The 21,941-nt window shown below is 43.6% G+C and overlaps 2 protein-coding genes across 2 annotated transcripts in view; one reads left to right on the top strand and one right to left on the bottom strand.

The window, feature by feature from the left end:
- Positions 1–18,106, top strand: part of spop (speckle type BTB/POZ protein) — a 210,941-nt gene extending 192,835 nt beyond the window's left edge. Inside the window, exon 12 of the transcript XR_012596733.1 lies at positions 16,872–18,106. The gene's annotated coding sequence lies outside the window, so the exon portion shown is untranslated. The remainder of the gene's footprint in view (positions 1–16,871) is intronic.
- On the bottom strand, positions 1,111–21,611 carry LOC141780883 (neurexophilin-1). The gene is made up of 2 exons (XM_074656327.1): positions 20,906–21,611; positions 1,111–4,288 (listed from the first exon to the last, which is right to left on the bottom strand). The coding sequence occupies exons 1-2, from the start codon at positions 20,960–20,962 to the stop codon at positions 3,515–3,517; spliced, it is 831 nt and encodes a 276-aa protein (XP_074512428.1). The 5' UTR covers positions 20,963–21,611; the 3' UTR covers positions 1,111–3,514.
- Positions 21,612–21,941: the final 330 nt, after the last annotated feature.

The raw sequence follows: 21,941 nt of genomic DNA, 5'->3' as shown, positions 1-21,941 counted from the left end.
GAATGAATGAACAGAGCAGGAGGCAGTGGTTCATTCATGCTGGTTGCATTTTACAAGCGTTGTATCATATCCAGCAGACAGGGCCTACATCTAGATTGCATGTTCCACTGGGACTCCTTATGTATGCTTTCAAATAAATACTGCATCACTGTGAAATCTGAATCTGTGCTTACAAGCTTTCTCATAGTTTGCACTCTGATTGATGGTAGCCTCTTTAGGAAAATCCCCTCTGTGAGACACTTACAGATACGTACGTGTGTTGTCAACGTATATCAGTGCATCTGTGAGATATCGGTTTCGATTAAATAAGCCCACGCAAGAGGAGACAGGTTTGCCAGATGAGCAGCCTTTATCATGGCTGCAGGTGTCTGTCCCCTGCAGACTTCCTGCCATTTGCTCCGGGCCACAAGTTGATTAGGTCGCCACACGGCGAGGAGCTACCCCCCTCTTTAAGAGTGAATTAAAAAGCAGATTTACAGGTCTTTGTTACTATCTTTAGCCCTGCGACTGTGTTTCACCTCCTCAATCTCACACAGAGCAGCCAAGGCGATGCAATTACGTCTGGCCTTATGCTACCCCCCACAGGACGACGGCTTCACGGTGACCGCTCACCGCTCCAGCCAAGCGTGCACGTACACACATCTCGGCTTAATCCCTGACATCACAGCGCATTAGCATCAAACCGGCTACCTGATCTCACCGTTTAATGACTCTTCACACCTGTCTTGTGCCTGTTCACCAAAAAAAAAAGTCACCGTGCCATCTCGCCAACAAAATGTCAGGCTGCCTAATTCATAGCTCCATTGTGCACTTCTCTCGACTGGTATTGTTTGTGAGCGCAACATGAGCCGGGCCAGCCAGTGGCCATTTATCTTAATGAGAGCAGTTAACTCTGGGCTGAGCTTTGGCTGCCGGCTCCACGCACAAACTATCCCTGCGAACGTTCTCTTATCCTCCTACCCGCCGACTTGATTTTTAGGAATACATCTCGCCCTCTCGTTGAAACCTTAATTAGGTTCTAAAGGAGATTAAATTATATGTAATTATTATGATAATATTTTCATTTATTCAAGATAACGGGCCGACTTTAGAGAACACAGTATTTGTCGGGGAGAGAGCAATCTGCCTCACACAGTCAAAGTTATCAAGGCGTGAAATCAGGAATCCTGACGGCAACAAAATGTAATCTTTTTCATACAGAGGGGACAATAGAAGGAGCTGCATACTCTAAGTCTCCTCCTCCACTTTAATTAAAACAGCTCAGTGAATCTCTCCCTCTCTCACTCCCCCACTGCTCTCTCTCTCTCTTAAGTGTGTATCTCTATGCAGAATCTAGTTATTTCCCTCGCACTGAACTCGTCTTAAGCCCTGGCCCAGAATCTTTGTTGAGCAATTGCTTTTTCTTGCAAATTTTATTATTTTTCTCTCTCCCTCTTTTCCCTCTTTTATTGAAATGGAGGTGACGAGAGATGCATTGTGATTAAACTTGGCAGACTGTAAACTACACATTGACATGATGATGGTGGGATGCTTACCATACTTGCCAACCTTGCCATAATAGAGAGGATTTCAAAACCTGTTTTGGGTCCTCCCCCGGATACAAATTGAGTTTCAGGAACTTTATTTCCTGCATTCTGGCGATTTTTCAGAATTACTGCAACAGCATTTCTATGTTAAAGCTGCAGTGGGTAGAAATGGAGCAAATATGATTAAAAAAAAAGTTATTTCTATTAAACGGTCACTATATCCTGACAGTAATGCATGAGACAGGTAATCTGAAAAAAAATCGTGTGCATCTGCAATATTTCACAGACCGGAGGAAAACAACCAGTCAGAGCTGATCTGGAGTCTGCTGTTCACCTTCTGTCTCTGAGAGCCACGAGTCAATCACTCGCAAACTCCGACAAAATGGTCAAACTAGGCAGCGCTGATCAAATATGAATCAATATTCTGTTACTGTAATGCCTATTTCTCGCCTGAAATGTTTTCAGAAACATCTTGTAGTGTACTGTTTAGCTGTAAAATTAGAAAGTTTGTGACCCGGCAACCGTGTTGAGATCAAGTTGAGGAACTACCAAGCACCGCCCACCAGTTGGAGCACAGCCAATAGGAACGCTCTCTCTCTGATATGACCTGTGATTGGTCAAAGTCTCCTGTCACAGGCTAGATTTTTTAAAGTCTGACAACAGAGCCATGAGGAGGTGCAGAAGTCTAGTTTTCTCTCAGAACACTTGAATTACAATATGCTGAAAGATTATTAAGGAAGTTTTGCCCAATGATGCCAGAAAATTGTTGCCAACTGCAGCTTTAAATAGGCCTACTTTTAATTTTACTTTTAATTAAAGAGAACTGAATAATTTGCCCCTCTGGTGTGAACTTGTGTGAATCTCTGGCATAAACAAATATTCATCCATTTTTATTTATTCATTAATTCTTTTGCACCTGCTTGAGTATTTCTTTGTCGTAGTACTCTCCATCTCTCACTCACTGAAGGCCCTTTCAGACACAACGCGACAACGGCACCACTGCGCTCTGAAACCCGTCATTTCATGGCTTGCGCCACGCCACGGCGGCTTTTCGATGCATTGAGCGCTGCACACTGGGATGTGCGGCAAGCGCAGCTCAAACCACGTTGAGTTGTGAGTAGCTCTCATCCGCCGTGAAACGACATTTGGTGTAGCTCTATTGTTGTCACGCTGTACAGCGCCAGAAACAGGTTGCGATAAGGAAAAGGGAAAAAAAAGGTGTGGAAATTTGTCGTAAATCGGGAGAAATACGGGAGAATTGTGACCCCGGGAGGAAAAACGTGAGTCTCCTGGTAAAAACGGGAGGGTTGGCAAGTATGATGAATACATGTGAGGACAGTGAAGATGGGTAAGAGGAGGATGGACTTAAAGTTCACGTAAAAAAGATGCCCTTTAAAAAGACTTTGAGTGTAACCTAAATGATCCTGTGGTTGGTTACACATTACATTCATCTGCTCTTTGTGTTCCCTCTGGTAAGTTTTTAATCATTTACAGAGTCAAACGCTGTACGCTGTTTGTAATAAAGTCTGAATTTGTATACAGCTCTCCAGTGAAGCGTATCACAGCATTTAAATGCTTTCGCTGAAAACGCTGCCTTGTGACTTTCCAAAAGAGCAATATAGTAAAGGGCGATTAAAAGGACATTCAGACAACATTCACAGAAATGACTTGATGGAAGAGAGAACTCGCTGGCGAGAAGTTGGCATTTAGAAACTGGATTGAGGTAAGAATGTGCGTGTTTGATTTTCACTACCAGTCCAGTTAATGAATGCTGCAGTTATTCCAAATGCCTCATTATCTGCATACTGTAGTTTTGCATATATGTTTTTACATCTTACAATAGTCAGGCTACAGAGAGGTTGTTTTTTTTAAGGTGTCTCGCTGCCACAGTGGCCATAAGGACGATTCACAGCCCTGGTTTCCTCCGCATGTGTTGCAGTCACTCCTTTTCCTCTCCCCTCCCACCTCTCCTCCCCCCTACAAGTCTTCTAGCCCGAGGGCAGGTAGGGCATCTCGTTATGGTAGTTGTAGTCCGGGCAAACCTTCTGGACCAGGCGGTAGTCCGTACTGTAGAAGGAAATGTAGATACAGATGACCTTGAAAGGCTTGGAGCAAATCCAGGACACGTGACTCTGGATCTGCTCCTGGAAGCAGGTCTTGGACGGGTCGTAGTTGCACAGCGAGGTGCGCTTGCTGCGATCCACCTTCTCATAGTCCACGCGGCAGTTGAAGATCTTTGAGTCCTTGGGGTAGACCACGCTCTGGCGCTCCAGATCAAACTCCACCGCCTTGACGGGTGGCACCAGGCTGACCGAGATGTTGCCCTGGCCCGTGGAGTTGTGGCGGAAGTAGACGCTGAACGTGCCGTTCCCGTGGTCCACGATCTTGCCGGTGATGAGCAGGTTAAGCCTCACCGTCTTGATATTGGAATAGAAGTCTCCCCAGCCGAACATCTTCTTGAACTTGCCGGTCTTAACGATGGGCCGGCGCTTGACCCTGGAGCTGGAGGCGTCGGGTTTGAGCAGGTCGCTCCCCAACATCTCCCAGAACTCCTGTTTAGAAAACTCCTGCTTGGAGAAGGGGACCGGGGAGCGGTAGGGCAGCTCCAGGGAGGTGGTGTTAGCCACTCGGCTCTTACTGTGGAGCATCCAGCGGCTCAGGGGCGAGAGGGGAGCCTGCCCGCTCAGGAGGCCCACCGTCTTGGAGGAGTCGTCTGAGGAGCTCTTGGGGCTGGAGGAGTCGTCTTCTTGACCCAGGGCCACCTGGAGAGAGGAGGAGGAGGAGGAGGAGGAGGAGGAGGAGGAGGAGAAGGAGGAGGAGGCGGGGATCGAAGAAGAAAATAGAGAAAGAAAGTAGGCAGTTATCAGCGAGGTAGAAACGTGGACAGAAAACAAATTAAAGGCTTAATCGATACTTAATTTACCGTTCATACCTCTAGTGGTAGTAACCGTGACATTCTATCAATGTTATATATATAAATAAATGGTTGGAATTTTGCAGGTATTGCTATTATTACATTCTGTTGTTTACCCCGGCCGTGAGAGAAAATACTCCTTTATGTCTAGTTTTCGCAGAGCCAATGTAATTCCCTAAGCTCCCTAGTAATGGGCTCATATGCCTCCTTCGAGCTACTCGAGACCGGAGGGATCAAAGAACAGATCCAAAGAGAAAATCCACACCAAAACTGAATTCACATAAAGTGCGTTACTCCTGTGGTCCTGGGCAGTTTAATCAATATTTGTGAGGGTGGACAATTTTCTACAAAGTCTATAATCCTGTAAAACAATAAAGCTCTGTCATTAAGAAATGCTTTCTAGAGTTGTGAGGTTGGGTGGTTGATTTATGCACTTATAAAGTGTCTGGCTGCACCGAAAGGAGCCGGATTCGTGCTAAAACACTTATTTCTACGCTGCCAAAATATCCTCCAAGGTGCTATATTAATGTTTCATCTCATTTTCACTTCAAACTAAGTCAGAAAAGGTCACTTGAAGATCATCTAATTGGAGAGAAATTGAAAAATGTTAAAGGAAGAAAGCCGTGTTTCCTGTTTTAAAGTGAGCTTTTTGCTTCTTAAGCTCTGCCGTGCGAGTCTGAGAACAGGGGAAACTATTATTACCCTCGAAAGATTTGGTCGGAGGATCAAAGAGTTTGAGGAAGGGGAGCTGGGCGAGCGGGAGGAGGAGAATAAAGTGTAATGTCCAATTAAGACTTTTTTAATTAAAGAAAAGAATCTGTATCGGCACACACACAAAGCTGTCAGATGTTAACATCAACCGAGGGGAGGAGCAGTGAGGGAGATAAGATAGTGCTGCTGTGCTCAGCAGTAGATTTGTGAAGAGTGTGTGAATGTGAGAGCAAAGTAATGGGTAATTATTCAACGGTAATGATCTATTAACAGGTAGCGTCTGTCTAGTGCGCCGTGGAAGTCACCAGCATTATTATGTCCTTTGGATATGGCGGCGGAGAACACGCACACACACACGTCGTTTGTGGATTTTGAGTTGTAAACGTGAACAATAAGTGATGCAAATGCGGGATAAGTTTGTGTATGTGCGCTCCACCCGGGGAGATTTTACAGTGATGCATAATGCATGCACTCCTGTCTGTGCTCTGATCCATCTACTGTCTTGACTGCCAGGGCTTCCTTATACAGGCTTAGTCAGGATTATTAAGTCTGACTCATTTTTTATTCCATTTTATGCAAGTTTTTTCAAGCTCGCTCACATTTGTTCACTTGTGCCGCAGTCAGTCAGCGATATTGATTTTCTGTCTCTCTAAAAACATGTATTTCCTTTCATAACAACGTGTATCGCATTTCAACTGGCTTGCGAGGATTCCCGCTGATGTGGTTGTGGTCTGGTGTTTGGACTCAGATAGAGGCCTCCTCCTCTTCCTCTAATCTGAGCCTATTACCGCCGGGGTGTGAGACGCCCTCTCCTCTAGTTACCTACGTGCTGCTACGCTACGCTGCCGCTCAGATCCCTCAGCCTCCCCACGGGGGCCGATAACTGTCTTGACAAGGACTCCTTCCTCTTGAATCAGGGAGCTTCTTTGAGAATCCCAAAAGTCATTAATAATGAACAAAAAATTTGGAAGAGCAGAAGACATATTGATTTTAATCTTTTCAGATGTATCTTTGTTTTTTCAGAGGGGCAGGATGACTTTGATGACAAATACAGCATCCCCCACGGCTCCTATTGAAGGACTAGTTTGTGTTTGATTTCTCTTCTTCAATGAGCTGCTGAATGCTGGGCACAGAGGGTCGCACTCCGCCTGCCTCCCCAGATAGCACTTAAGAGCCCCTGCGGCGTCCTACAAAAAAGCCCCTTTAGGGTTCTTGAAAAATATGTCACTCTTGATTTCTATAAAACCGCCCCGTGCTTTTAAGATCCTGATTATTTTGCCAGCGCCGCCGCTCGTCTAGAGTGACTCTCAGATGGCGCCAACACTCGTATCTGAGCAAAAACATATTGCAGAACGTGATGCTGTAGCTTACATATTGAGCAAGGCATGCTTCCCCTCTTTCTCTCTTCCCTTCTTCTTCATTAGAGAGCCTGAGAGGCCAGGCTGCAGGAGGAGAGATGAAGTGAGCATTGTGCTATTGTTGAACAGAAGATTTAAGTGTCTGGCGCTGCTGGAGGTGTCAGATTCAGTGTGCAGCATCGTTGTCAAAGACAAATGTTAAAATGAGCTTAATATGGCTCTGAAAAAAAAGAAGAAACCGAGCCAGAGCTGCAATTATTACGGCAGTGAGAGAACACCTACTGTGTGCTTGTCCACACCACCATGATGCATTTAAATGTGCTTTAATTGCTGCAGGTAAATGTTCCGTAGCATCATTTTTTACATACCATTTGCATGTTTTAAAACCCTAGGAGATCTGGTGAGCAATGCATCTCTAAGGTCACAGAGGTCACACATTATACAGCAGATTTTTCATCATTAAATGTTATAACTTTTACACTTCATTCTGAAAAACTGCATACTGCGACAACTCTCTGGCCACCCTGCGTTTAACTAGGAGAATATATGAGGTGTAAGATTTAACTATCAGCACGCTTTCCAACTTTGACTTATGCAACGTAAGCAAGTTGAGATGGTGTAGGAAAACCCCCGCCACAATGCCTAAAAGATTAATAATGCATTGCTTCACTGTAGTGGAATATTCTCACATTTTAGCATGCACACCCCGACATTGTTTTGTTAACAGTTGAGCGCTAATGTTGTCTGCTTTGGGTATTCATACCACCCACTTGCTTTCATATTTAAAACACAGCTCAGGAAGTCATCCTTTGATGATGCATTGCACCACATGATAATATCTATTTTGTTCAGTGACCCGTGTTGTAACATTAAAGAAGTGTTTGTTGAGTTTAATAAATTGAGTGTTTCCAGGGCTGCAGCTTTAATGTCAAAGGTTTACTGTTCACTAGTAAAATATGCACCGTCTACGTAGTGTGACACAGAAGAAAGTTACTTTCAGACTAAGTTTGTTTTGTTTCATGAAGCTTGGCGAGATGTATCCCAGCTTTAAGTACTGTAGGCAAAGTGTGGGCGATGGGCAATCAGGTCTTAGTGAGGGGGCGGAGGTTCGGGGTGATTCTGTCATTTGTCATGTGCGCTAAGTGAGTCAGTGAAACGGCTGGAGAGGATGGGAGGTGGCTGCAGGCTCTGTCGCTGCGGTAATTGTGAGTCATTCAGCCTCAGTGAGCACAGGCCCCAGGCCTCTCTCCCAGCAGGGAGCGAGGGGAGGGGAGCGATCCTCACAAGCCTGCCAGCTCCACAGGCAATAATCAGCCTGTTACAGTGACAGGTACACCGTTTTAACCCCTTTCCCCCGGTGACAGAAGCACACTATGGCCGTAATGCAGCAGAGAGATCAGGGAGCCACTTAACTGAAATCTGTGCTGTAACTCTCACAGATGCAGGGGGACTGGTGACAGACCAGTGTGTCAACCAAAGGATATTGTTCCAAAATTAGACTCCCACTTGAGTTTGAACATTCAGACTTAACTTGTTAAATTCCTGGAGATGAACGAGGGTTGCAGATTTCCGACAAAGAGCTGCACACGTTTTATTTCAGAGACGTGGGGACTTCACAAATCACAAATACCAAGTCTGCGGACGGCCGCAGCGAGTGACGTAGTGCAACAAGCGACGCACAGAGCAGTTGACGTAGTATATCGAGCGACTGTGAAAGAACACTCATTGAATTAAAACGTAATTAAATAATGGGTATAACAAGCAACAAAGTCCACTACTGGTTGGCAGGAGGAGAGGTAGAAGGGTACAACAAACACTGAGCTTTCCCCAAGGAGGCCGCTGTTCTTGTCCTGTGTGAAACATAGTCATTTGTTTTAATTTTTGTTTTGTTTTTAAGTCATTTTAAGCCAAACCATGATGTGTTTTGTTGCCTGAACCTAACCTAACCCAGCAGTTTTATGGCGTTTTGGTTTTGTTTTATTTCAATTTACATTAATCACGTGTTTTAAACTGTTTAAATCTGCGACTATAATCTGGGAGAAAATACGTTTCTCTCAAAACATAATTTGGTTATGCAGTTTAGTTGTATGGGAACGTCATTTTGTGGGTTCTTCCCTGTTTTGTATCACTGTGAATCAAATATATTTGGGTTTTAGATTGTTGGACGGACAAAACAAGCAATTCAAAGACATCACCTTGGGCATTGGGAAATTGGGAGAAGCTATAAACAGTATTTTTATAATAACAAAGGATAAAATGAGCATGTTTAATGTGAAAACGGGTCAGTCAAAGTGATGAACCCACAGAGAACGATCATCACCTGACTTTGTAGTTCCCCTCAGCTCAACGGAGCGTTTTAGTGTCTCCCAGCTCATTGATTTTTATGGCTCGCAACTTTGCTGTTTTGGTTCACTCTCACCGCTCTTAGAGCATCAATTTTGGCTGCAGACAGAAAAGTTAGTGACTGGTGAACACAGTGGAGACTTTAGCAGTTAGCACCATGAGGAGGTGGTGGAGACCAAACTAGAGCTAAAAGGAGAGTGAATATTGGATTCATCAGGTGGACAGAAACATGACGTTGCTCTGTAAATAGGCAACTGTTTACCATCAAGTTTGCTGTATCAACTTAAAAGGTAATAATATACTATTGTAATTACGACTCGTTTCTGCTGCCCCCAAGTGGTCTAAAGGACAGATTTGGCAGGTTTAAATAAGATTTTGACTTGCTCTTGTGATGGTATTTTACGTTGTTGTTGTAGTAGTGCATTAAATCTTTTTGGATTTCTTTCATCACTGTACATTACAAATTAAAATGTGCAGTCTTTACATTGCTGCCAACAAAGTTATTGCAGGTTTAGGCCTAAATAAACAAGAAAAATAAACAGTAGCTTAACAAATACTGAAAATAATTGTTAGTTGCAGGGGATTGAATGAGTGGGGACTGTGGTGCAGGGCTCTATTTCATTACTTATTTTTTATTGCCACTGCTATGTAATAAAAGCTATTTTTATTGCTTTTATTACCTTTTTTACTGTGATATATGTATCCCAGTAAGCACTGAATGGCAGGTGAAAAGACATCTGGGAATGTAAGTTGAAAATTAATTTGGCATGTGACAATTTTTAGAGTTTTAGTTTACATATAACCATAATTGTTTTAACAGCTTTTCAATGATATAATTCAACAACAACTTTGAAATTAAAATCTCAAAAGTCTTGAACTGCCTCATTAAACAATCGCTTACTAGAATGTGTACCGTATGCATGTCTTTGGTGTGATGTGTGTTAATCATATTTTTACGGATGCATGATCTGGATTAGAGTAAATGAATTGATTGATACAGAGAACCATCCTGTAGAGTCGCCCAGCGGGGCTGAAAGCATGTGCTTGTCCTGGGGAGCTGACAAGTTCAATAAGCACTCCATTTTCCTCTGGCTGTTGAGTTGAAATCTTCATCTCTAATATGACATCAATTTTTAATTAAAGACCCAGGCAGCTCAGATTTCTTAAGTGTTCGTCAATGCTTTATTCTCTTTTCTTCTCTGTCTGCTGTCCCCGTCTCCAGATCTAATATGCTCTCTGCAGGAGGCTTCTCTGTTACATGATTAAAGTCTGAAAACGGCTGTGCCCTTATAACTAATTATTCTTCTGGCTAGTGTAGATCCAAGAAGAGGTGAGGGAGGGAAAGGTAATTTCACAAGAAACAAGCCATTTGACTCTTAATGAATAATTTACTCCAGCTTCTTGGGGGTCACTGGAGCTCAGATCTGCGGCGGGTGAACAAACTCCCGACACTGAATCTTTTTATTCTAAACTCTTTTCCCCGATCTTTCCTTCTGCATCCTCCGCCCGCTTTCCTAGCTCATTTTGGACAGGTTCAGTTGTGTGCTCCCAGAGGAGTTGGGCTCATTTTGTATGCTCAGAGCGACGCCGGGCTCTGAATTGGCTATCAAACTTTTTACATTATAGGATATTGACAAGTTGGCAGCGCGAGGAGGGTGCAGAGGGGACTGTTTCTCCCCAGGTTGTCTCCAGTTTGTCTCCAGGGAGCAAAGCGTGCATTGATGGGGCAGAGCTGATTAAAGCGCTGCTACAGTATTCACACCTGTCTGGTAAAAGCTGGAAGGACTCTACAATTGGTGTAAAAAGCTTCAATTGAATGCCGTCTTATCAAGTTGTCTGACATAAAGGGGATATGTGATGAAAAACTCACTTTTTCAGTGCCTGTGCACATACATTTGGGTATCTGGAGGGCCTACCAACCCACAAACTGTGAAACAAGACAACCCAGTCAGTTTTTTTGAGGGCTGCTGAGATCAGAAAACATGTGAGCTAACAAGACATTCACAGTTTGGCTCCCCTTTCGGCCCTAATCAGACCGAGCGCTTTTTGCAGGTGGAAAACGTGAGGCACACCGCATTGCCTTTTTGGTGCCCGGTCAGACAGAGCATTTTTTCTGTTTGCTGCATCTTTTTTTAACGTTGCTAGGCAACCACCGAATGAGTGCTAATGTTGGCTTGACACACACCATGATCTGTACGCTACCTAATAGTTAATAGTACAGTTTAAAATAATAAAAACAACTTCCCACTACACTAATTTGCCTCCTGCTGTTTTCTGTTCAGGGCTGCACGGTGCGACGGTTGTTAGCACTGTCGTCTCACAGCAAGATTCAAAGGTTCGAGTGCAGGTTCAAACCCGGCTTGGGGCCCTTCTGCATGTTCTCCCTGTGTTAGCGTGGGTTTTCTCCGGGTTCTCCGGTTTCCTCCCACAGTCCAAAGACATGCAGGTTAGGTTCATTGTTCACTCTAAATTGCCCGTAGGTGTGAATGTGATTGTGAATGATTGTCTGTCTCTATGTCTCAGAACTGTGATAGTCTGGCAACCTGTGTCGGCTGGGATCGGCTCCAGCTACCCCTCGCGACCCTGAATAGGTTAAGCGATTACAGATAATGGAAGGATGTTTTCTGTTCAGATCATGGTAACTACGGTTGGTAAACTCATATAGCTCTGTTTATCCAGAAAAAGTCACCATAATGAGAAAAAGCACTAATGACGTTGGGCACTTTTCTGCTCCTAGTTTTATTTTTTCCAACTTGAGGCATTCAGGGCGCTCCTGTAAAAATGCAAGGCGCATAGAGCAGAAAAACGTGAGGTGCTCAGCAATGCAAAAGCAGCGTTCACCATGCTTCACTCTCATTGAAAACAATTACAAAAAGCTGCCACAGGCTGTTAAAACGTGCTCTGTCTGATCGAGGCCTTCCTGTGTCACTTAGAGGCTCATTAGAATATATCACCCACAGCTTGAGAACTACCTTTGCAAAGGTGCACCATATTTTTCTCTCAAGCCAATCAGAGCAGACTGGGCTTTTTTGGGAGGAGGGCTTAAAGAGACGGACGCTAAAACGGAGTGTTTCAGACAGAGGGTGAATACAGGTATATTCAGACAGACAGTATGAGAAAAATAATGTGTTTTTTGAACATTAAAGCATGTAAACATGTTCTAGTAGAAACCCAGAATACAAGTATGAACCTGGAAAAGAGCATGATATGTCCCTTTAAAGCTCCAGTGTTTGTGTTGGATTTTGAACACCTGTCCAGGAGCTTAAAGCATGAATATCTGAACAGTTGCCAGTTTCAATCCCCAACAAAAAAAAAGCAAATTAATTATGCTTTCTTGTTCATTAAATTGCTTTAGTAAAGGTCAAATCAAAGTGCGCAGTTCCCACCGAGGAATTTGTGTAACTGTGTGAACCGGTCACACTTGTAGTAGAGCTGAAAGGCGTCAATGGACAACTTTAAATACTAATGTGGTTGCAGAGATGGGCCAGACGTGTCCACATTTGTATGGTGAACACGAATGCAATGCTTCTCTGATTGTTTTGAGGCTCTGCCTATGCTTTGCAGGCTGCATGCATATACTACAATATGCCACACGGCTCGGACTGCCACAGCAATCTGCTTCTTTAGCTGAAGTCGAACTTTTTTCTGTTTAGCTGCGGATAAAACCAAATGTGAGCTGGGGAAGTGAAATCTGATCACAAGTGCTTACTTGTGAAACATCTGACACGCATCCTGACAACAGGTGTGAACTGCAGTCCATAGAGCGCCATCGGAGGAAACAACAGTATTTCGAAATCTTAAAACAGCTTATATGTTAAGTGACAAGTGACCTCCAGCAGTCCTCTCCAGAAAATGGACAGCATTTTCTTTAAATTACATTTGTTAACTTTCAGTGGCAAAGAAGAATGTTGTGTTCTGTTGTTATCCTGCTACAAAAGCGAGGAAGTCGAGGTGCATGTTTGGACAAAGAATGTGACTTTGACGCCGCATACTGTGGTCTGTCTATTTCTTTTAACCAAGAATGCAATCTTTCCTTAACATTAACATTGCCAGAAAACAACGGTGGCATAGTGGAATAAATGGTGGAAACACGAGTGCCGGTCGCACAGAGTTTGTTGTGTTGGAGTACAGAAAGTGTAGCTTAGTGTTATCAAAAAGCTTTTCAATGTCATGGTGAATATTTTGACGATTTCAACAATGTGGATGAGGTCTTTGAATTCGATGGCCGCCCGTATACGGATATTCAGATTTCACAACGAGACTTCTTCTTGAGCGGGACTTGGACACAATAACAAACAGACCGGATCAAACGAAAGATAAGAAAAACATTTTATTTCTCTGTAGGGTCCTTTCTATAATGTTGGTAATAATAGCAATCTGAGCCTGTCAGTGGCAAAGACAAGCACTTTTAGTGAACGTAACGTTACATTGACGTTGCTCACTTTCCCTCGCAGCCCGTTTCGTGGCTCAATACTGGACCAATTTCAGAAATTGTTGTCCCCATTAGTCACTTAGGCATAAAAACATGGGAAAATAGGGCTGAAAAATACCAAAGTTACCCTTTAACTACACAGGTAACGGTTGAGCGAACATGTCACGTTTTAATGAACTGATAAAAAAATCTATTTGTGCTTAAGGTCTGTGAACTTTCCCCGAATAGACAACACTACAGCTCCTCACAGGGTCACTGTGAAGTGGGGCATGGATACATGCATGACTACTCAAACTGGAGCAATAATGGTTACAATAATTGCCCGTCATTGTTGTGCTATATTCCACAGCAAAACATTCTCAATTCAATTCAGAAATCACTGTACTCTGCAGAAATTTTTTTTCTTATTATCCATTTATTATACTTGAAACACTTCTTCTTTCAAGCTCAGCCAAATCCCTGATCCCTGTGGCTGTGCGCCGCTTTAATTGGAAACCCCCGAAAAGACCCTCAGCGGGCCTTGTCTGGACATGTGCACCACTCTGACCCTGAAAATCACTGTACCGTCACCGGGCAGCACGCTGGTGAACTGCACACTACATGTTCATTCACGCAGAACAGACTGTTTACAGATTGTGAGAGAATATAAATGGGCTTTTGCTCCCCGGTCTCATTCTATCCAGCGGCTGCAGTCACTCCACGATGAGGTCAGCATGAACCTCAGAGCCCGCGGCATCAGGAAAGCTTCTTCAGTGTTAAACTGCACTGACAGCCTGATGTTCCCCCTTCAAATAAAGCCACGTCCCCTAATCCCACATCGCCTTTTCTAATATTGTTTGGATGCCCACTTGAAACGATGAAAATTTCATTCTATATTGACACTTTCCATAACATTTTCACAACGCAGTAAAACTACTTTTACTATTGTCAGCTCCAGCAGAAGCTCTCTGAAATTAAAACGTCTGTTATGGATTTTCCCACCCTTAGTTATTCCTCTGTGTGAAAGTCAAGCGCATCTTTATCTGGATCCCCTGGGAGTTATACCCACTCATTCCACCCAAGGCTACGAGTCGTTTTTCTTTAAGCTGTGCACTGTAATCCACCCTCCGCTATCCCAACCAGCAGACAAACCTACAGATATTCTTCCAGGATCTGCTCTGTCTCCCCTGCAGTCTCCCAGAGAGCGATGCCACAATAAATTGTGCTGGTTTTGAGCAGACAACGTATTCTGTCTCAGGACAGCTCGGCGCTTCACTATGAAGGGCTGTCAGTGTGTCAGGGAGCAGCTTTCTCTCCGTCCGTCTCTCTCAGTCTCTCTCAGTCTGTCTCTGTCTGTCTCTGCTGGGAGCCTGAGGGGGGGAGGAGGAGGGGAGGTGGGAGGAGGACAGGCGGTCCCCACGCTGGCTTCCTCAGCGGGCGGTCTAGAGGGAAGGGGTGCACCTCTGGGGTCACTCTTGCTGTGGTTGTGCATAACTCAAGCTGTTTTACACCACAGGCAGGAAGCCACAGATGTTGTCCATTATAACACCAGCAGCCCCGCTCATTCACCGCTGTTTATATGTGTTTTTGTGATTGCTCATTGTTGGCCTATTTATTTGATCAATACAAACATTGAAATAAACGTAAAAAGTGTGAGCAAAATAGGTTAAAACACAAGGAAAGAATCGTACAGTTACACCAGATATGAAAGCCAAGAGGTCCATTATGTGGCTTTAGGAGTACACATCACACTTAAGGAGACAAACAAAAATCATGCAATTATCTGTACAAACCAAATGAAACTTAGCGGTAGTACAGTCGGGTAGACTCTCTTTACACTCTAATTCATTCACAAATCTCTCCGGCTCCTACTCTTATCATCTGACTACGGGCGTTAACTCTAAAGGCCCTGCTGCGGTTGGCCGTCAGACAGGTTGGGGCCGTTTGTGAGCGTCTGTCGGCCTAGTTTTTGCGTTGTGTCCTGCACCGTTGGCTCTAGTCTGCCTGTGTCAGAGGCTTTTTGGCCGATTCAGCGTGTTGATTTAGTGGCGGGGCCCATCTTTGAAAGAAATCACTCTGATTGGCTGTTCAGCTTAAGCGAACCAGTGCACGAGAAGAGAAACGGAAGTAAAGAAAGCAAGCAAATGTCTTAATCTCATCTGATCATTCCAATACACGGATATTTACACAATGACATGGCCAAGTGGTGAATGAGAGTGGTGTGAAAATGGTCGGCAGACGCCGCTTTGTTTTATGTAAATATCATTACAACGGCTTGTATATCCGCCATCGTCGGTCTTCCGGTTTCCCTTTTTGAATGACCTATACAGAATACCGCCACCTGCTGGTGTGGAGAGTTATTTCATCTCATGCAGGCGCAGAACGTACGTGGTAGTTGGCCGTTGTTTGTAGTCTTCGCGGTGTGTTCGAGTGCATTTTTTTGCCAAGACAAAGGCGATGTGAGGCAACGCAACAGTCTGCCTTTATCGCCGCTAGTTCTTTGATGTCGGCTTGGTGTGTCTGGGCCTTTAGTTAACAACCACGTTTTGCCACGATCTTTCTGAGTCATATCGTTGCTGTTCAATTTTAAAACTGTTCCTCTTCTCTGCTGCAGTCAGATGTCATTGCAGTACAAACCGATGCGATCCTCCTCCACCCCATTCACCTCCACCTCTTCATCATATCCAGAGCCCAGTCCTGCTCCACATCCCATCATCAGATCTTCAGCCCTTTACCACCACCGCCATTGTCTAGACTCTATATTCATGGCATCACTACCCACCTAAACATACTACGTCACAATGGAGTCTAATCGCCAAAGACTCTTCACTATTCATCTTATCGTGCACCACGTAGCTAATTATTGTTCACTCTAAATGAAGTCTGAATCACCTGAAAATAAGAATCGTTGTGTTTTCGTGACCTTAGAATGAGCCGTTTATATCTACAAACTGCAAATCCTCACATTTTGAGAAGCTGGAAGCAGCAAATATTTGACATTTTTGCTTTAAAAATGACTGAAACGGTTAATCAAAACAGTTGCTGAATAATTCTGTTGATTGACTAATCGTTTCTGCTCTATAAATGGGCATCAATGTGGTTCCTGTATCATACACAAGATAAACTATAAGAAACATCTTCTGTAAATGATGAAGCTTGTGCAGTTGTGTGTGGTGTGTGCTCACCCGAGCTGTATTGCAATCACTCTAACAATGACTAACAAGAGGAGTGCATATTATTATGCTACTGATGATGAAGATGCCATGACCTCGTAATCGTCCCTCTCAAATCACCCCCTTCATCAGCACAATAAACCGTTCTGTCGGCTTCCACTGCAGCCGAACCCTCCCTTATGACAGAAATTTGACAATTATGAATGAGTTTAGAGTTTCCTGTGTGTGTGTGTGTGGGATGTGAGCTGGAGAGTAGAAGCTGATGAGCTCTGACATGCAGATTGCAACAGTGATGGCAAAGAGAAAGACTCAAGAGAACGAGGAAGCCCAAAACAAAACAAAAATTCTATTCACTCCGCTGCTGCTGTCTCACATTTGTGCGATATATGCTTTATCAGACAGTGAGTGTTGTTTTTTTTCTATTTGTTTTCTCAGGATTAAGGTGGTATTTCTGCTTAGCCGGGAATGTATCTGGTCGGACAAGGTCGGCGACCCTGCGAGGAGGACAGGTATCGAAGAAGCATGAATCTAAGGCTGTGTGACAGGACAAAACAGAGAGAGGAGTCCGATGTGGTTGGAATTAACGCCAGCCAGCCGCTGCTTTTTAATCTTACACACAAATACCCAGGTTTGCACAGTGTGTGTTTGTGCATTGTTGCAGCGTGCTGTCTGGTGGAGTTCCAGGCAAACTACAGGCAGTTTTGCTTCGATTGTTATGCCTTTTGTTGGCTTAGTTGCAGTGCTGTGTTGTGATTCAAGCGTCCCATTGCTGCGGTGCAGCCTCATCACGATCCCGTCCTTGTCATGAAAGGGGTTTTGGCTCTGTGAGGCGTTCAGTGTAAGAACGTAATTTGTTTTTAATTGACGTGCCGTGTTGAATAAGTACGCGTTTCCTTGCTGATGGCAAAGTCAAATAGAGGTTGATGGTAAAAGTTTAGAAGTGGAAAACATGCTTTAACGCTGTCATGTTTTCTTCATATTTTCAAATCACCTCCATGCACAGAAAACCTTGGGATATGTATGAATGTCTTCATCGAAATTCAATCTGCAAAAAAAATTTGTAAATTCTGTACAGGGCCACTGAGGTGAAACTCAGCTATCAAGCATGATGGTCAGCGTCTGGGTCTGCACTGAAAGCAATCAGACGGAGTATAAAGCCGTCGTGTCTCTCATGGCCACAGAGAGGCTACCTGTGCAAAAGAGCAGCTGTGCGCTCAACGTGAGGACGTATGAAGAGCCGAGAGGGCCGCTGCATCCCCGGCGATCTTCACCACATAAAGGTTGCAGCACATGCAAGGTCAGAATTCCTTAATTAATAAGCTCTTTTGTGGGTGTGCACGTGTACTAGAAACAGACATGTATGTCTCCTTGAGTGCTGACTGAGTGAAATTACATTTAAACCATTTTACCTATTTGAAATGATGATTAAGAACAAAAAATGTACTTCTAGGTGGCATAATTGCAGGGGAGAGAGTCTGCAGTTCACGGAGCGGTCGAGTTCAACACCCTGTTCTGTTGCACTTCATTCTTCTGTTGGTAGTTATTCAGATTGTTTACCTCAACCTTGTGCTGTGCACAGTTCAGCCACACTGCTGCAGCTGTAATTATATGTGGATTAAGTGTATTTTCTTGTATGCTTTTGTGTAAAGAGAAGAAAGAAGCTGGGATGACTGTCAATGAGGTGTATAAACCTCTGAGGCAGATGTCTCACCTATTCCTCTTTTTTTACCTCTTTACCTGCACCTCCTCTCATTTCTTTCGTCACCACTCTGTACTGTACCTGCTCTATTTTCAATATATCTTCCATAGACACCTGGCTTTCCACCGCAACTTTCACATTATAACTGAAACAAATCGAACGATGTAAAAATCTGCAAATATTTTGATAATCGATTAATCGTTTAAGTCATTTTTCAAGCAGAAATCACAGACATTTGATGGTTCTGTAGAGCACTTTTCACAATTTTCTGACACTTTATAGACAAAACGATGAATCGATTAATCATGAAATGAAAAAAATCTTTATATTTAACGTCTTTGCTCTGCTTAACCAGCTACTGACCGCTAATCACAAGCACAGGACACAAACTATCCTCCTAAATATCCCACAGATGATTCTCCTGATTGATGCATAATATCAGCCACTTAGTTCGCTGAAACAAACCCAGTCAGCTTTGCCGAGGCATCTCATAAGAAAAATAACTCTAACCGCTGCCAAAAATAAACATAATTTCTCAAGCAGTCAATTATACAACTGAGATGGTTTATATTATTCATAACCCTCCATTCAAATACAGAGAATAATTAACATTTGAGACGCACCATTCATCACATGAACAACAAGCAGAGTGGCACCTTGTGTTAATAGTCGTCTGTATTAGTAGTCATTTGGAAAAAGGCCCCTCGAGACCCAAACCCTCGCTGAGAGTTGCGGAGCTATTACAACAGAAAATCATCCAAATCGAATTTTAATGCGTAGTAGGCTTATACGATTATTAATCACGACTCTCTTGCATAATAAAAAAGTTGCTTAATTTATTAATTGCTCCATAATTTATCTATGTCACGGGGGCTAATGAATTACCCAGGATCTCCTGCTGAGGGATGTCATGTACGTTTTTCATAGATACATGGTCTGGAGAGGGGGAGAAAAGGCCCAATTAATTTCATTATCATTAGCCACAGACCTTCTGGGTTACAATAGGCTGCAGCCCTGCAGCTCACAAAATGCTCCCAGAACCAAGACAACACAAGAGCGAGTGTTAAGCCTATTATCCCACTCTTGTATCTAGTTATACAACGGCTGAAAAGGCACTCATCCCCCCATATTTTAAGTCAGCGTGTGGTCCCTTCTCTCTCTCGGATCTGTTGAAACTGTCTCGGCTAAATCAATCTGTGTGTGTTTAGTCTTTTACAAGCCCCGTCTGTCAGACCTCCGATCACCAAAAGGGCCATTACTTCCCTGTGAGCACCTGAATAATACTTTAATATGAAAACCACAAGGTCATCCTTGAAGGGATGCATCAGACAAGCACTCAACCACACTTAAATAATTCCGCACTGATGTGTTTTTTTAATTTTTTTGGGAGCTTGCTCATTTCCTGGGCCCTGTGATTCTCAGCCCAGGGGTTTCCGAGCAGGAGGGTGTACAAGTTTCCTCATGTGAATCCAGAGCTGATTTCTCATTAAAGGCTGCTTTTTAATAAATCCAGCGAGCGTACATGAAAGAGGGAGTGGGTGATCCAGATTTTGGTAGTATGGTTATGTAATGTCTGAGGTATTCATTAAGGCTGCAGAAACAGTTCATGTTTACACATGTGGTGTTAGAGGTCAGCGGGGGTCCTTAGGGAAGACGGTTTACTTATGTATACTGGAGGTTTGTAGTGTTACTTCATTTATTATTAGTGAGCTCAATTAGAGAACAGAGACTCTGATGAGACGTTCAAAGCTATATATCTCACCACCCACAGTATGAATCCTGTGTTTAATCATATCTGAAGAGAAGGTGAGAGTCTTCAGAATAAAGACTTTACTAAGAAGAGCTCATCTTTCTGTCTGCAGACATGAAAAAAGTACTCCATCCTCTGTCTTACAGATCCACCAGTAAAACTCACACACCACATGTCCAATGTCTCTAGAAGATGTTTGTAGCACATGAATTTCTTATAAAAAAACAAATCTGATTAAAAAAACAAAAATGTTGTGTCTGGTATAAGTTCTTTATTTTAAGCCAGATGTGTGCATGGGCTGCTGCAGGGTTTCTTCAATTTACATATATGTTCTCTGTAAGTTCATACATATCAAACTGGTGAAAGCTCTCTCATTATTTACTTTATTTTGCCTCTTTTTTTTTTGCTTTGGCTTAAAGTGAAAGGTTACACCTGCTGCCTGCACTTTAATTGATTTAGGACGCATGTGCACTTTTCCTGGTGAAATGATGACTTTCATGTGCAGTTACATACTTTTAAGTAAAATCCAATAATGTGTATTGAATGATGGGTTAAAAGGCTGACGTGTCTCCAAATACGCACACACACCGGCGGCACGCTGCTGCGCTCAGCTGGGAATAGTGACAGTGAATGTTATTTATACTTCATAATTATTATAAGTTAGAGCCGAAAGAACACAGCACATCAGCACAAATGCGTCTTGGAAGCAGCGAACAGAGCACACAGCAGGCGGGGATTTATCTCTGCATCTCTGCAAGAAACACAAATGATGTATCATTGTGATCAGCATCATCTCCACCAGCTCTCAGTCTCTCCACATGTCTGTCAGCAACATTTGAGTCTATACTTATAATCGCGAGTTTGTAAGTTTTTGGTGCAAATGGGGTGCAGACACCTTACCGAACTGTACCTCATGACGCAGGTATAGGATGAGGTGTTAAATGGATGATAAAAGGATGCAAAGATGCATAAAGACTTAACAGTGTGACTTTCCCCCCACTACTCCCACTCTTTTCTTACCAAACAAGCGGTTCCGTTGAGGAGGAGCAGGATGAAGCCGCGGTTGGGACGCATCATTCCGGCGCGTAAAAACCCACAGCTCCCCCTCTCCGGGTGGCAAAAAAAAAAAAGAAAATTAAAAAAAACTCCTTTTCCTCCTTCAGGAAGATGTTCTTCCTCCGGCACCGGATCCCTCTCTGCTGACGCACGGTCCCATGTCCAACCAAGGTAGGCTCAACTGCTGCTTCCACAAAACACTTGGAGTCCCCTTTTTTGTGTCCTTTTTCTTCCCACCAATCCGGAGTTTGAGTCAAATTAGTTGTGGTATGAGAAATCCATGAATATGCGATAGGCTGTTATCATCCATGCAAAAACCAATAGAGAGATCCCAGCTCAGAGTGAAGTGGGTATAGATCATATCTGGTCACTGGTGCACAGTGGAGATCCTGCTGGAGTGATAGAGATGGAGATGGAGCTGCAGCCTCCTGCACAAACTGAGCGATGCTGAGACTGGCAAGAGCGAACACACGTTTTAACAGTTTCTACTCCCTCTCTCTCTCTCTTTCTCTCTCTCTCTCTCTCTCTCTCCTTGTGCCTCTCCCCTCTTCTCTCACCACGAATCTCTCCTCTCCTCTCTCTCCCCCTTTCTGTCCCCCCCCACCCTCCTCCCTTATCTCCATCTCTCTACCCAGCATCTCCCTCTACTTCTTCTCTCTCTCTCTTTCAGCCACTTTCTCTGATCCCATCCACTCAATTCATTCTGCATATCAAATAACAAACAATTAGAATGAATAACAACAATAAACATCTGTTCCACTTGTATGAGTGCATCTGCCTCTTATTTTTCCAATCCCCCAACCAATATATCTCACATCAGCCTACAACAGCCTGCCTCACTAATCCACCGACAAACATTGTGGGGCATTTCTCATCACCGAGAACTGTCATTAAGTATAATCATCACTGTGGGTGGAAATCATTGATTGGGAAAGACTGGGTCTGTGTTTGTCACAACACAACACAACTCCTGTGTCAGTATACAGTAAACTGAGGATGT

This window comes from Sebastes fasciatus, chromosome 13, assembly GCF_043250625.1.
Source record: "Sebastes fasciatus isolate fSebFas1 chromosome 13, fSebFas1.pri, whole genome shotgun sequence".
NCBI lineage: Eukaryota > Metazoa > Chordata > Actinopteri > Perciformes > Sebastidae > Sebastes > Sebastes fasciatus.
This window is presented reverse-complemented; position numbering and strand designations above follow the sequence as displayed.